At 42.5% G+C, this 15493-nt stretch overlaps 2 protein-coding genes across 2 annotated transcripts in view; one reads left to right on the top strand and one right to left on the bottom strand.

The window, feature by feature from the left end:
• Positions 1-214, bottom strand: part of setd2 (SET domain containing 2, histone lysine methyltransferase) — a 66955-nt gene extending 66741 nt beyond the window's left edge. The window contains exon 1 of the mRNA XM_084336029.1: positions 80-214. The gene's annotated coding sequence lies outside the window, so the exon portion shown is untranslated. The remainder of the gene's footprint in view (positions 1-79) is intronic.
• Positions 215-1933: 1719 nt separating this feature from the next.
• LOC311246549 (tubulin delta chain-like) lies at positions 1934-9695 on the top strand (the record flags this gene model as incomplete). The annotated part of the gene is made up of 9 exons (XM_084336698.1): positions 1934-2037; positions 2912-2982; positions 3070-3207; positions 3343-3484; positions 3633-3692; positions 3986-4081; positions 5054-5122; positions 8746-8870; positions 9469-9695. 9 exons carry the CDS (start codon positions 1934-1936, stop codon positions 9693-9695), a joined length of 1032 nt encoding a protein of 343 aa, XP_084192824.1.
• Positions 9696-15493: the final 5798 nt, after the last annotated feature.

Raw genomic sequence — 15493 nt, 5'->3', positions numbered from 1 at the left:
TAGTTATGTCTTGTAGTTATTCACCGAAATAGAGGCGAGCGAGCGAAAAAAAAAAACAGTTGACAACATAACGACTCACTTTACTGGGTGTTTTGGCTTATAAGGCTCCCCCATCTTCAAGCCACCAACAATCGGCCCTTTGGGAAACATCGAGCAGTCAGTACGCCGACGACGTACAATCCATACGGGGGGGCTTCTCTCTCGGAAATGATCTTCGGCTCCACTGGCTCGAATGTTGGCTGGTTGTGTGTGTTAGCCGAGCTGATCAGCTAGTAGCCAGGAGCTCGATGGCGGCTTGTTGGGTCAGTTACTCAAACAGCACACCCAACGACACCGTAGGGAAGCTATAGGTTGTAGCAATTCTGCATCATGGGAGCGGAGCAGTGTGCAGAATGGTTTGTTCAGTGAACACTACTTTGATATAGTTCACACACGTTTATTGACATTTCATCATCTGAATGAATACGTTTTATTCCACGCGGGTCACTCCGTCCTCGGTACTAGCGTTTCTCAACAACATCGATCACATGATGATGATGATGAACAACTTGTGTGGAAGTCCTCCTCACGGCGGGGTTCTGTTCTGGGCTGTGATCTCTATCTACCCACCACTCCAGGAAGCTCTATTTCACTATGAATTGAAAAGGGGGGACCCTGATGTAAACAAGACAAACGTCTTTCTCTGGTCTGCAAAGCCTTAACAATTGTGTGTATTGAGCCGTACTGTATTGTATTCATTCTGCAATCTGTTAAATAAAGTTTTCATTCATTCATTCATTCATTCATTCACTCGTTCAAGAGACGCGCGGTTTGGCTCAACTCAATCCCCCTGTGACCTTACTCCTAGAACCCACCTCACCCCTGCCCACTTCGACAACCTAGGATGGCTTAGAGTAGACGACAGAGTACAACAACTTGCAATGGGCCTGGTCTACAAGATACACTACACGACCAAGGTACCCATGTACATGTCAAAATACTTCCCAAAGGTCAGTGAATACCACGATCACAACACCAGAGGGAGCTCCACAAATCATGTCAAACCCAGATTCGGCTCAAATAAGGGACTAAACACGTTTCGCAATTATGCCACATCAATGTGGAACGCCCTACCCAAAGCTGTAAAGGAATGTGGATCACTACCCACTTTCAAAACCTCTCTCAAGGGACACCTACGGGAGACTGCAATTCAACACTGGCCCCTGTAAATATCCTAACCCAATCATTCCAACCCCCTCCAATGTACAGTCATTTACCTAGTATGGTTTTGTCAATAGTTCAATGTACAATTGTGTTTGTTTGTACAGTGTCTCCTCCCCCCCCCCCCTCAATGTACAGTGTTACTTGTTTATACAGTGTGCCCCCCCCCCCCCCCCAACCACCTCCAATGTAAATTACCCAGTATGGTTGTCAATATCCCAATGTACCCAACCCCCCCCACCCAACCTCCAATGTACAGTTTCTACGTCAAATGTATATACTCCCTTTTCTTGACTCCTTCTGTATCACAAACAGTACTGTATTTGCAAATCTGGTATGTCATAAATGTATAGATGTAGCAGTACTGACTATCTGTATGTCATGTATGTCATATATGTCTATATGAATTGAAAATGGGGGACCCTGATGGAAACAAGACAAACGTCTTTCTCAGGTCTGCATCCCCTTAACAATTGTATGTATTGAGCCGTACTGTATTGTACCCATTCTGCAATCTGTTAAATAAAGTTTTCATTCATTCATTCATTCACAATGTTTCTATTTTACTTAGGTAGCCAAGATAGCAGATTAACTTTTAGCTCTGACAAATGTAGTGGTTAGGTTACATCAGAAGTCAATGTAGGTGAAAGACAACTGTATTTTGTTAATATTAAAGGCTTTTTGAAATGGCGTAGAGGCCGGGGGGCTGTGTGGGGGTCTCTCAAATTGGACCATGTCAACTGTGGTACTCCATGTGGGTCAGTGTGGCAACCAACTAGGCCTGGAGTGGTGGAAACTCATTACCAATTATCCAAACCAAGGCAGAGACACCAACAGGTGAGATGATAAAAAGGCCATAAGGACTTATGGGACAACTAAACTGAGGCCATGTCAATTATTTCCCCAGGTGTCCATTCAGCAGCAGAGATGGGAGGTTTGCTGCAGTGAATGAATGAATGAATGAATGAAAACTTTATTTAACAGATTGCAGAATGGGTACAATACAGTACGGCTCAATACATACAATTGTTAAGGGGATGCAGACCTGAGAAAGACGTTTGTCTTGTTTCCATCAGGGTCCCCCATTTTCAATTCATATAGACATTTATGACATACACAACATACATGACATTTATGGCATAGGGACATATAGGTATTTAGTACTGATACATTTGTGACATAGGCGGTATTCAAATATACAGTACTGTTACCCCTAGATCCTGACAGAGTATATACATATGATGGGGAGGGGACTGTACATTAGGAGGGGGTGGGTGGGTGGGAGGGAAATATACATACGGCGGGGAGGGAATATATACATGCGGTGGGGAGGAGACTGTCTATTAGGAGGTGGTGGGGGTTTTGGGCATTTACGGTGGCCAGTTTCGAATTGCAGCCTCCCGTAGGTGCTCTTTAAGGGCGGTTTTGAATGTGGGCAGGGATTCACATTCCTTTACAGCTTTGGGTAGGGCGTTCCACATTGTTGTGGCATAATTGCGAAACGTGTTTAGTCCCTTGTTTGAGCCGAATCTGGGTTTAACATGATTTGTTTGTTTGTTGACAGTGAGCCTAAAGCGCTATGGGGTGCTCGGCAGTTTTTAAAGGACAAGTAGGTACACTACTACACCTTGCAGTATTTTTAATGTGGGGAAAAGTCCCTAAAATTGCTGATTTGTCTTGCTTTGAGCTGTTACTTATTTCCCACGAACAGAAGACTTCTCGATTCCAGTATAGTTCAGAAACTTCAGACGCAGGGTGGAAGGGGAGGCCACTGGGCTTATGGTAAGCACATTTGCAGTTATATCATCATATCCAATAAAATACAAGGTGATTTCATGAAAACCAATGCAAATAATCAAAATTTCTTAGGCTACAATGGACATTGGAGCGATGAGAGGAATGGATTATTGCACGGAGTAATGGAGGCTGTACGTAGGACAGCCGAGAGAATAGACTACTATGGAGGGGTGCTGCTGCTCCACAGTTTGAGCGGGGGTACAGGGTCTGGTAAGTAAGCTTGTGGTATTGGTAAAAGGGAAGGTTTAGTCATTCGGTACGGTCGGGATACATTATTGATTGATGTCACAAACCTATATTATGTTAAAAAGTGCCACAATCTTTGTCTTGACCATTCCTTCCCAGGACTTGGATCAAAGTTGTGCGAGGAGATCCGTGAAACATTCCCAGCGGGTCACATCTTGACTGCGTCTGTGGCGCCACATCAGAGTGGCGAGAGCCCCCTTCAGAACTACAACTCTCTGCTGAGTCTGGCCTCACTACACAGGTTTTACACATTACCATCTTGTCAGCGATACTGAACTCGGCACATAACTGTATGAAATCTCGCCACGAGATAATTAACCCAGGGGTATGCGGTCTTTCCACATTTTTTTCAAACTTTTACAGCTTTGCGTGTGCTCCTCCGTCTGCAGATCTGCTGACGGGGTGCTCCTGTTTCACAATGGCCAGGCGTTGGCCTTCACTCAGACCCGGCAAGGGATGCCTATGAGTGCGGTGTCTCTCTCAGTTGTGGCTGCGGCCTCATCCCTCACAGTAATGAATGCACACATCACCTCTTGCGTGGCTGGCCTTCTTCTGCCTGCTCAGAGCCTCAACCCTACCAGGTGCAAGGAATGAGATAGGGTCACCTCTACACATTGTGATGGACGAGCAATATCGGTCTCACTTTTGCTGATGCCGTTTCTGCCATGAGTGTCAATACGACAATGTCGGTGAAAGTCTGGAAAAGTTGCTGATGCAAGTGGTTTCTTTCACACCCCTCTAGTGGCCCGAGATTAGATTCAGAGCCCTGGGAGCTGATCAGGTCTGTGTGTCCCATGCCTGCTGCCAAACTCCTTCACACCACACAGGCCTGTTCAAGGTGTGGTATTACTACACTTTTTTTTGTGTGTCTATGAATATTTTACACATATAGAGCAGTACATCCTCGGGGTAAATACTGTAATTGACCTGTCTCAAACCCCGCTCCTCTTTTCTTCCAATTATACTTTTTATTATTTCCTTCATGGACCTCCAAAAAGGAAGTCCATTATGTTCTGCTGATGGGTATTTACACACACAAAACCAACAAACTACAAAAAATAAGAAGAAAAACAAACGGACAAGCATAGAAATAAATCAAAACTAAAAGGACAGCAACAGCTGGTACAAATAAACAGTAGGTACAAAAATGATAAAAGTTACATTAAAGGCGCTATAGATTAAAAAAAAATCTTTATGTAGAATTAAAAAAATATATATATATAATAATAAGAACACTTTTAGAAAGGTGCAGAATAGAATTATTGCTTTTCCCCAAAATAAACGATTGATTTATTTGAAAGATTTTGGCGGGTCCAAAATGAATGTTGTTTTGCATGTTGCATGCATGTATCCCCTCCCTACGTAGTTCCCTGTGGAATGTACCTGATTGGATAAACGTGCTCCTAGTTGAGACAGGCTGACACGCTGGTGCTCTTAATCCTAAAAATGTAAATTACAGCAAAAGAGACGATAATACAATATATACATTGAGATACACACATACAGTACTATATATACATACGCACATACACATACCCTGTAAACATACATACACACATGTAGACATGCAAGTGAATACTTGATCTGAAAGGAAATCAACCGTCCCATAGCTATATCCCTGTCCCGCCAGTCGAACATGGTGCATTGTAGGTTTGTTTTGATCTACACATCTGATTCATCTTAGTTTTAGGTTTCCCTGATCCATGTTAGAAATTGGTCCCAGATTTCTGTATAGACCCTCCCTCTTTTCTTGATTGGAGGATCAAGAAAAGAGGGTGTGGTTTTAGATGGATTCCTCTTGTCATTTCAGTGGGAAGACAAAGTGGGATATCTTGGCTAGCTCCACTCTCCAAGCAGTCCCACAGGCCGCCAGATCATAGTGAATTTTATGATACACTGGATGGGTGTTTAGCTGGAGTTGAGGATGTAGACAAAATTCTTATTGGAGACTGGAACACGGATATGCAACGAAAAGATGCACCCGTCTTCAAGTCATTCAGTAGGTTTTGTGATCTGCACGGCCTCAGCCAGCTAATCACCCAACCCACACGTGTATGTGAATCAACTCAGACTACCATTGACCTCATTCTGACCTCCGACAAGTCCAAGATCTCCAAGAAAGGGGTTATAGCATGCGGGTTAAGTGATCATTATATGATATTCTGTACCCGCAAAAAACTAAAACAAAAGGCTGGCTGCCACAAAACAGTCACATCTAGAGACCTTAAAACCTACTCTAGCGAGGCCTTTAACCTTGAACTGGAGAGCCTGGACTGGTCAGATGAACTCAATGGTACACTGGTTGAAGAAACATGGCTTGGTTTCAAAACCAAATTCTCAACAATACTAAACGACATGGCCCCCCTAAGAACCACCAGGGTAAAAAATCGCGCTGAGCCGTGGATGCACTCCGAAATACTGGCCGCTATGAAAACCAGAGACAAAAAATGCTCTGAGTTTCGTAAAAATCAGTCAAAGCTTACTAAAAGCACGAGCAGTGAACTCCAAGCCCACGTGACTGAACTCAAACTAGAAAGAAACAGACTAAGAAACGACGTAAACTCCATGATCAAAACTGCAAAAAAGAATTTCATCAATGACAAAACTGAGGAAAACAAAAACAAACCACGTGAACTTTGGAAATTACTCAATAATCAACTAGGATGCAGTAAAAAACTTAAAACCAGATTCTCAAACATAAACATAAAAACGGACAACACGCTCATCACAGACAAGCTGGATGTAGCCAATTACTTAAACATTTTCTTCACAAACATAGCCACAACACTGGTAAACAAACTACCCTCCCACTCAGGGCTTTATGGGGTAGAACACATAGTAGCTTACTACAAAAACCTAGGGGTCCGCAAGGACGACTTCAAGCTGGAAATGGTAACAACAGATGAGGTACTCAATAAACTGAGCGCCCTCCAACCTAACAAGGCCACTGGCCATGACAACATCCCCTCCAAATTCCTCAGAGACTCAGCAGCCGCCATCACCCCAATCATCACACACATAATAAACCTCTCCATAAAACAGGGACACGTCCCCAAGGACTTCAAAATTGCGAGGGTGACCCCTCTGCACAAAAAGGGCAGCAAATTAGACCCAGGCAACTACCGCCCTGTTTCTATTCTCACCTCCATCTCGAAAGTCATGGAAAAAATAGTCTACGAACAGGTCGAAAAGTACCTAGCGGAAAAAAATCTAATCTACGAATTCCAATCTGGCTTCAGAACATCCCACTCCACTGACACATGCCTTCTCTATTTGAATGACCACATCAAACAAGAGGTGGACGCAGGCAAATACTGCGGCATGGTCATGCTGGACCTACAAAAGGCCTTTGACACGGTCAATCACTCCATTCTGATTGACAAGCTAAAAGCAATTGGTTTTGATAGTCTATCAGTGAGCTGGATGCAATCCTACCTTGAGGGGAGGGAACAGATGGTGGAGGTAAACGGTACCCTATCCCCCCCTCTCACAGTGAGCTGTGGTGTTCCACAAGGAAGCATACTAGGACCGCTACTGTTCCTAATTTATGCAAATGACATGTCGTCAGCTTGTGACTGCAACTTGTTCCTGTTTGCGGACGACTCAGCCCTGCTGGTCTCTGACAAGAACAAGTTACAGGTTGAAAAAACCCTCAGCTCGGAACTAGGCAGAATCTGCATATGGCTCGCTGATAACAAACTATCATTACACATGGGCAAAACAGAGTCCATTCTCTTCGGTTCAAATAACAAACTCAGCAAGACCGACGGCTTCTCAGTTACAGTGGGTGACAATATTGTCACAAGGAAAGATGAAATTACCTACCTGGGTTCCATCCTAGAGGCTAATCTCTCCTGTGACAAAATGGCATCCAATGTAATAAAAAAAGTCAACCAACGAACTCGATTCTTGTACCGGATCTCCTCTCTGGTAAACAAGAATACCCTGAAGACTCTGGCAGGAGCACTCATTCAGGGGTACTACGACTATGCTTGCACCTCATGGTACCAAAGCACCTCAAAGGCGCTAAAAACAAAATTACAAACATCTCAAAACAAACTGGTCAGACTACTGCTTGACCTTACTCCTAGAACCCACCTCACCCCTGCCCACTTTGACAACCTAGGATGGCTTAGAGTAGATGACAGAGTACAGCAACTTGCAATGGGCCTGGTCTACAAGATACACTACACGACCAAGGTACCCATGTACATGGCAAAATACTTCCCAAAGGTCAGTGAATACCACGATCACAACACCAGAGGGAGCTCCACAAATCATGTTAAACCCAGATTCGGCTCAAATAAGGGACTAAACACGTTTCGCAATTATGCCACATCAATGTGGAACGCCCTACCCAAAGCTGTAAAGGAATGTGGATCACTACCCACTTTCAAAACCTCTCTCAAGAGACACCTACGGGAGACTGCAATTCAACACTGGCCCCTGTAAATATCCTAACCCAACCCCCTCCAATGTACAGTCATTTACCTAGTATGGTTTTGTCAATAGTCCAATGTACAATTTTGTTTGTTTGTACAGAGTCTCCCCCCCCTCAATGTACAGTTTTGCTTGTTTATACAGTGTGCCCCCCCCCCCCCCCCCCCAACCACCTCCAATGTAAATTACCCAGTATGGTTGTCAATATCCCAGTGTACCCAACCCCCCCCACCCAACCTCCTCCAATGTACAGTTTCTACGTCAAATGTATATACTCCCTTTTCTTGACTCCTTCTGTATCACAAACAGTACTGTATTTGCAAATCTGGTATGTCATAAATGTATAGATGTAGCAGTACTGACTATTTGTATGTCATGTATGTCATATATGTCCTGATGAATTGAAAATGGGGGACCCTGGTGGAAACAAGACGAAAGTCTTTCTCTGGTCTGCATCCCCTTAACAATTGTGTGTATTGAGCTGTACTGTATTGTACCCATTCTGCAATCTGTTAATAAAGTTTTCAATCAATCAATCAATCAAAGTCATCAACTGGAACATCTGTATCTTTTTTGCAATCTATTGCCTGTATACATTTCAATATTCTAATATTCTATTTCACTTAATTAAAGGCCCAGTCCTTGGTCCAAAATTGTGAACAAATGGGCAGCCCCATCACAGAACATGTAAAATGCTAACGGAGACACGTCTTCATTCTTTAGTTGATTGACTGAGCTATTGGTACAATGATTAACACAAGACAACAGGTCAATTTTAGTTTTTAATTGTATTTGTTGAATTTTGTGGCCATAAAAGTGGAGTAAAATAGACCTATTTTATGAGGTATGGCTCACACTCGGTTCTGAAAAGCTTATTTTCCATCTACAAATCAAACTATTTAAGAATGTATGTGAATATACCCCACAATTCAGAGTTGGGACTTACATTTTCAGTACTTCTTTGCTCATAGATCATTATAGAAGCTACATTTAGTAACCAATTCCTTAATTTTTTTAAATCACATTTTGTTTTTCTTTGACAATAGTTTGCCCCTAGTATAGTAGTCGAGCTGTGTTGGCTATTGCAAGAGGGAACAAGGATGACCTTTTGTCTACTGCCCTTCAGAGGTTGAAGAAAGGGCACAGCTGTGTCTCCTGGAACCCGTTTCCTGTTGACCACTGGACCGGTGAGCAAACTGTTCAAATTGCATCATTGGATTAGAGGTGCTGTATGTGGTATTATTTTTGTAAGAAATAAGTGTTGATTAAAATAGCTCTACATTCCGACAGCCCTCATTGATATAGATAGTGTTTGGTCAGTAACATGGGTCTCCCAGTCCCTCCACTCTGCAGTAAACAGAACATAAATATCCCGTTCCCACTTTATCCAATCAGGAGAGTGAACAATTTTTTTATTTTGTATTACTACACTGTATATTAGTTTACTTGTTTCAAGCACATATTTCCTTAACTCGTTTTTATTTCTTATTCAGACCATTTTTGCAGTGTTGAGTTCTCTCTCCTGATTGGATAAAGTGGGAACGGGATACCAGAAAACATATTTTCTGTTTACTGCAGAGCGGAGGGACTGGGAGACTCATGTTACTGACCAAACACTCTATGTCAGTGATGGCTGTCGGAATGTAGAGCTTTTATTTGAACATATAGACCACTTATTTTAACAAATAAATACCACTTACAGCACCTTAACAACTCAGCGAAAACATGAAAAATACTGAAAAAACCTTTACTCAGTTTCAAATATTTTGGAATATTTGATTTTAGACCCCAACAACAAGCTGGGAGACTCCCCTTCATCGCAGCTGCTTACCATGTGTTCCAACCACAGCAGTGTTTGCAGTTTGCTGGACCATGTTGTGCAGCGCTCTAAAGAGATGCTGCAAGCCAGAGCCTACTGTCACTGGTACCAGCGCTACGGTGTGGAGGAGTCTGACTTTCAACAGGCTCTGGAGACCTGCTCAGCTGTCATACAGGAGTATAGCCACCAGTGATGCTGTACAATCAAACATGCCCTTTGTAGACCATGCATCTCACATGATGTGTAACCCACTCCATGTGCACTGGAGCCAAATAATGTAGCATAATGTTTCAAGATGGGACTCTACTATAATATAGTACTGTATATTTGTATGTGGTTTGCGTTTGCTGCTGTCGTGACGTTCTTATAAATAAAATAAAATGTTTTTTTTACTTGCTAACAACTAACCCCTGGTCAGGCAATGGAGAAAGTTGTGTGAAATTGATGGGAAACTATTAGCAAGAAACAGCTTTATCAAAGAGGGAGAGAATCGTTTATGGACCTTATTTTTCTACAGCCCATATAAGGGACATAGAAGATTTGGGGGTTTCAGTTAAGCTGACATGATATACCTCAAACCTTCGAGAAAAGTTTTCTTTGGGTTTTGCTTTTTTACTGTAGACCCTTTTACTGTTTGTAAGTAATGTTTGTACTTAGAACTCTGCTTCCGAAACCAAACTGCTTGCAAATGTCTTGGGGAGGGACTCGGGGGCTCCAGGAACAGTCTGGATGAAACCATGCAACGTTCAACGACCTGTCTGTGCTGTCATGTTCATGAAGTCTCTCCTCGTAAGATGCGGTTTGGTTCCGGAAGCTGCTTTACCTCTAAGATGACGTTGATGGAAAAAATAAGGTCCATAGTCTTCTGGAAACCAAGGAAACTATAAAAGAAGGAAAGGTCATCACGTCAGAATACCAGCATTCTATGCTCTTTTTGGTGCCAGTTCTATTGAAGCTATATTAAAATTCTAAATATAGCCTACTATTAGCTATTTGAGAAAATGTACGTCAACCAATATGTCAAATGTTGGCTAGTTAACAATGCAACAAATTGCAGATGATTCTGACATCCAAGGTAAATAACCTGTTTCAATTACATAAATGAGGAGATGGTGATTCCATTCAACTCAATGTTGGCCAGTTTCCGTACTTGGCACGTCGACACGCTACACAATGATGTGTACTTACTTAGGCCCATCGCTCCCAATGGCTCATAGGCCATCTACGACTATTCTCCATCCAGCACGGCTTTGGGCTGTCCTTTCTGCTTCCCCCCCCCCCCCCCAGCTGGTTCCTTGTCTCTTGAGCTCCGCCTCAGTGTCCCGCCTCCAGGTGTTCTTAGGCCGCCCGCTCTTCCGCTTCCCCTGGGGATTCCAAGTCAGGGCCTGGCGTGTAGTACTGGTTGCCGGTTTCCTCAAATTGTGGCCTATCCATCCCCACTTTCGTCTCAGGATCTGCTTCTCTACTGGTTCCTGTCTTCCTCTCAGCCATAGTTCCTCATTCTTGATTTTGTTTGGCCACCTGATCCCAAAGATGCGTTTCAGACAGCTGTTTATAGAGGTCTGTATCTTCTGCAATGTTCTTTTCGTCATTCTCCAAATCTCTGAACTGTAGAGAAGGACAGATTTTACATTTGAATTGAAGAGCTGCACTTTGGTTGTCATGGTGATGTCCTTGGAGGACCAGATGTTCCTCAGAATGATGCAGGCTGCTCTGGCTTTGCCTACTCTGGTTGTGACGTCGCTGTCTGCCGCACTTCTTATCCAAGATGCTGCCTAGGTAAGTGAAGGAGTTGACTTCCTTCTTCTGTATGACCGGAGTAGAGCACCATCTCCCCAGATGCCAATCTCAGTTGCCCTGCTTGTAGCCACCTTGTCTCACACAAGCCCAGGAGAGAGATGTTGTAGTTCCTCATCTCCTGTGCTACCTGGACTGTCTTCCCTGGTTTGTACATCGTCCTGATGTTCCATGTGGCAATTCTGGTGCTTTTCCTGGGGTTTAGGAGGGGAGTCAGCCTTACAGCTTCCTTTTGGCTCTCACTGCACGGCGTCATGCGCCTCCTGTGTGGGAGCCCTTCCTTTTCCAGGTCGAGTCGGTTTTGAATTATCGTAGATGCTTTAGTAACATGCTTTTCTTTCAGGTAGGGTTGTTGGCCCTACGCAAACCCATTTAACCTCTGGGGTGAGGTTGGTCCAATTTGTCTCACCTCTACCCTTTGACCTGTCCAGCATAGGTGACCGGGCTGCCGCGGTATTGATGTTTTCCTTACCGCACAAATTTGCGAAATATTTCCTACCGCTGCGGTTACCACAAAAAAAAATTAAAAGTTTAATGCATTTTTCTTTTTCTTTTTTGTAGTCTACTCTTTATAGCATATAGCCTGCCTCTAGTCTAAATGTCTATCTTTAGAAGATGAATTTGCAGCATGAATATTGTTTGGGATTCGGCAAGCACGCATTCGTTATTGAAAGTGAAACACGGATTCAAAGTCTCCCTTCTGGTCGTGCGCCGTTCACTCGGTGTCGCGGGCAGGGGTGGTAGCGCCCGGCGGTTACCCCCCCCCTGACCCTTTCTTCTTCTTCTTATTATTATAAAGTTACTACTTATGATGTAAGTCGGACATTTGCCCAGGCTCCTTGCCAATCAAAGTCACTTTCCAGGTCTGTTATATCCCTCCTCCAGGCAGAGTCTAGTTGGAGGGTTTCATACGAGGACGTTAGTAATTGATGATAAAAATCTGAAACAAAACCTCTCGATGTCTCTCTTTCATAGAAGAATTTGTGGTATCTGTGGTGTTCAATTGGTATGTCTAATGGAACACCGTGAGACTTCAAACATAGCCGTAACTGTATGTAAAAAAGCCATGTGGACTTGGTGAGATTAAATTTTTTGCATAGTTCTCTATAACTACAAAAACCCTGTTTGTTAAAAACATCCCCTAATGAGTGTATGCCTTGCTCTTCCCATATAGGGAATCTTATAGGTCGTTTTTCAATTAAGAGTGCCTTGTTATTGAATAAGGGAGTATGATTGTGCCATTTATGTGGGTTAGGATATTTTTTTTGTGTTTCACGCCATATCCGGATCGCATGGGTAATTATGGGGCCAAATTTCCGTTCACAGTGCTTGATTGGTAGTTTAGTGTATGCTATGTCCTTCAGTCTATGTGGGGCTACTATGTTTTCTTCAAATTTTCTCCAGGATACTAATGCTTGGGGATCAAACCATGTTGTCAATGGTCTTAATGTGTATGCCTTAAAATATTGGAAAAAATCTGGAAATGCCATGCCACCGTCTGCTTTATTTCTCTGTGCGGTGGATCTTTTTATACGTGGTGGTTTGTTATTCCAAGTAAATTTGTATGTGGAGGAGTGTAATCTTTTCCAGTAACCCTCTGGAGGGGGTAACGGTAGCATTGAACTGAAGAAGTTGATTCTAGGTAGTACATCCATCTTAACTATTGATATCCGTGCCTGTACTGAGTTTTTAAGTTTTGCCCACCTATCAAGGTCGTCTTTGATTTTGTTTTGGATTTTTGTGTAATTGTGCTTCACCGTTTGTCTTATGGTGGGGAATATTTCCACACCCAAGCATCTAAAATGTTTTACCATAGGTATCTCTCCTGGGAGGGTTATATCTTTTTTTGCAGGGGTGTTAAGTGGAAGGAAAGCCGACTTCGGCCAATTTATCTTAAATCCCGATAAATCACCAAAGTTCTCAATCAACTTGAGCAGATGAGGCAATGTGGTGTTGGGGTTTTGCATGAATAATATTACGTCGTCCGCATATAAACTAATTTTATGTTGTGTGCCCTTGATTACGATTGGTTCTATGGATTGGGATTGTCTTATATATTGTGCTAAAGGCTCTAATGATAGATCGAATAGTCCGGGGCTAAGAGGGCAACCCTGTCTGGCTGAGCGTGATACCGGAAAGATATTGGAGATGATTGTACCTGTTGTAATCATGGCCGATGGGTCTTTGTATAATACTTTAATCATATCAATGAATCCTTTTCCTAACCCCATCCTTTCTAATACTGCCCATAGATACGACCATTCCAGCCTGTCAAAGGCTTTCATAGCATCCAGGGACAGCATCGCCTTAGGTATGGTGTCGTCCTTGTCGGCATCTAGTACTTGCAGTATTCGTCTTATGTTATCAGTGATCAGGCGGCCTCTTATGAAGCCAGTTTGGTCCGGATGAACTAAAGACGTCATATGCTTTTGTAATCTGATGGCTAATACCTTAGAGTACAGTTTGATATCGGTTCCGAGGAGGCTTAAAGGTCTATAACTACCGCACTCGTTGGGGTCTTTGTCTTTTTTAAGGAGGACTGTTATGAGTGCAATATTGTCATTCTTATGGAAGTTCCCCTCCTTGACTGAGTATAAGATCATATTTAGTAATAAGGGTCCAATTATGTCCCAACAAGAAAGGTACATTTCTGGTGGGATACCGTCTCTTCCAGGAGCCTTACCACTTTGCATTTCGGATATGGCCTTCTTGAGTTCCTCTAGTGTGATCAGTGTTTCTAACTGTTTAGCGTCATCCTCTGAAAGTTTAGGGAGAATAATTTGATTAAGATATGTGTCCATTTTGTTTTGATCGAAGGTCGTTTCTGATTTATATAAGTCGGAGTAGAATTCTTTGAATGTATCGTTTATTTTTACAGGGTCTGTTTCAAGTACTTGTTGTGCTCTAATGGTAATCTAATGATTTATTAGTAACTTTGATTACTTTTGGACCAGAAATGACCTCTATAAACTGGATGGCCTGCATCCCAGTCTAAAGGGCATTCAACAGCTTACACGGAATTATATCCAGTACATTGCTTTTAACTCAGATTGATATACACCTCAGCATGACCCTGCACTAGAATCTTCTCCTGGTCATTTTGAGGAGCATCCTATTATGGGTCCTGCTGAACACTCCTTCTCCAACACGTCTGTTATTATGTTGTCTGCTTTTACTCTGTCTGATCTCCCTCTACCACCTATTACTTTTAATATAGAAGTCATGATTTCTGATAGGGTTCATGATCATTACCCAACACATTGGCATACTGTAAATCACTCCAACTTAATATCGGTCACTTTACAGTCTTCTATTTCTTTATCACGTGAGTCAGATTCCACACCACTTTCTCTAAATAATCCACATACCTTTAAAGAAAGGAAAGGGTTGGGATTGATTCACCTGAACATTAGAAGTCTCCTTCAGCACCAGAAGTTGGACCATCTTAGAATACTGGTAGCACAGGCTGATCCAGATATATTGGTCATATCTGAGTCCTGGTTGAAGAAATCTGATTCTGACTCCACAATAGATCTACATGATTTTAATGTGTTTAGAATTGATAGGGTAGGTAGGGGTGGTGGGGTAGTTATTTATGTTAAATCTTGTTTTTCGGTGTCTGTTGTTTATGCTGTCACTATCCCAATGTGTTTTGAAGTACTTGTTTTAAAGGTCGAGTTGGGGATCAACAATTTTATATATGTAATTGGTGTCTACAGACCCCCTTCTGCTGATGCTAGCTCTTTAGATAAATTAGCTGAGCTCCTTTCACAATATATTGACTCTGAGGTGATTGTCATGGGTGATTTTAATATTGACTGGTTGAGTGGTGCTGCAAAGCACCTTAAAGAAGTCAGTGGTAACCTCAGTCTTTCCCAGTTAATTACTGAGCCCACCAGACCAAACCTTAAAAATGACTCTAGGTCTACCCTTATTGATTTGATTTTTGTGAATAAATATGACAGGATCTCAGCTTGTGGGGTTTTTGACTTAGGCATAAGTGACCATTGCCCCACAGTCTGTGTAAGAAGCACGAGACTGCCAAAAACAAGATCTCACACAGTTTTAAGGAGGAATTTTAAATCTTTTAATAACGAATCATTTTTAGATGATCTTGTTCTTTCTGATACTTATTGTAACACTGAAATTGATGTTCAGTTAGCCCTGGACTCCTTTGTAAATACATTTAATTTA

Source organism: Notolepis coatsorum (assembly GCF_963971535.1).
Source record: "Notolepis coatsorum genome assembly, chromosome: 19".
Lineage (NCBI taxonomy): Eukaryota > Metazoa > Chordata > Actinopteri > Aulopiformes > Paralepididae > Notolepis > Notolepis coatsorum.
Note: the sequence above shows the minus strand (reverse complement) of the source record. Positions and strands in the feature narration are given on the sequence as shown.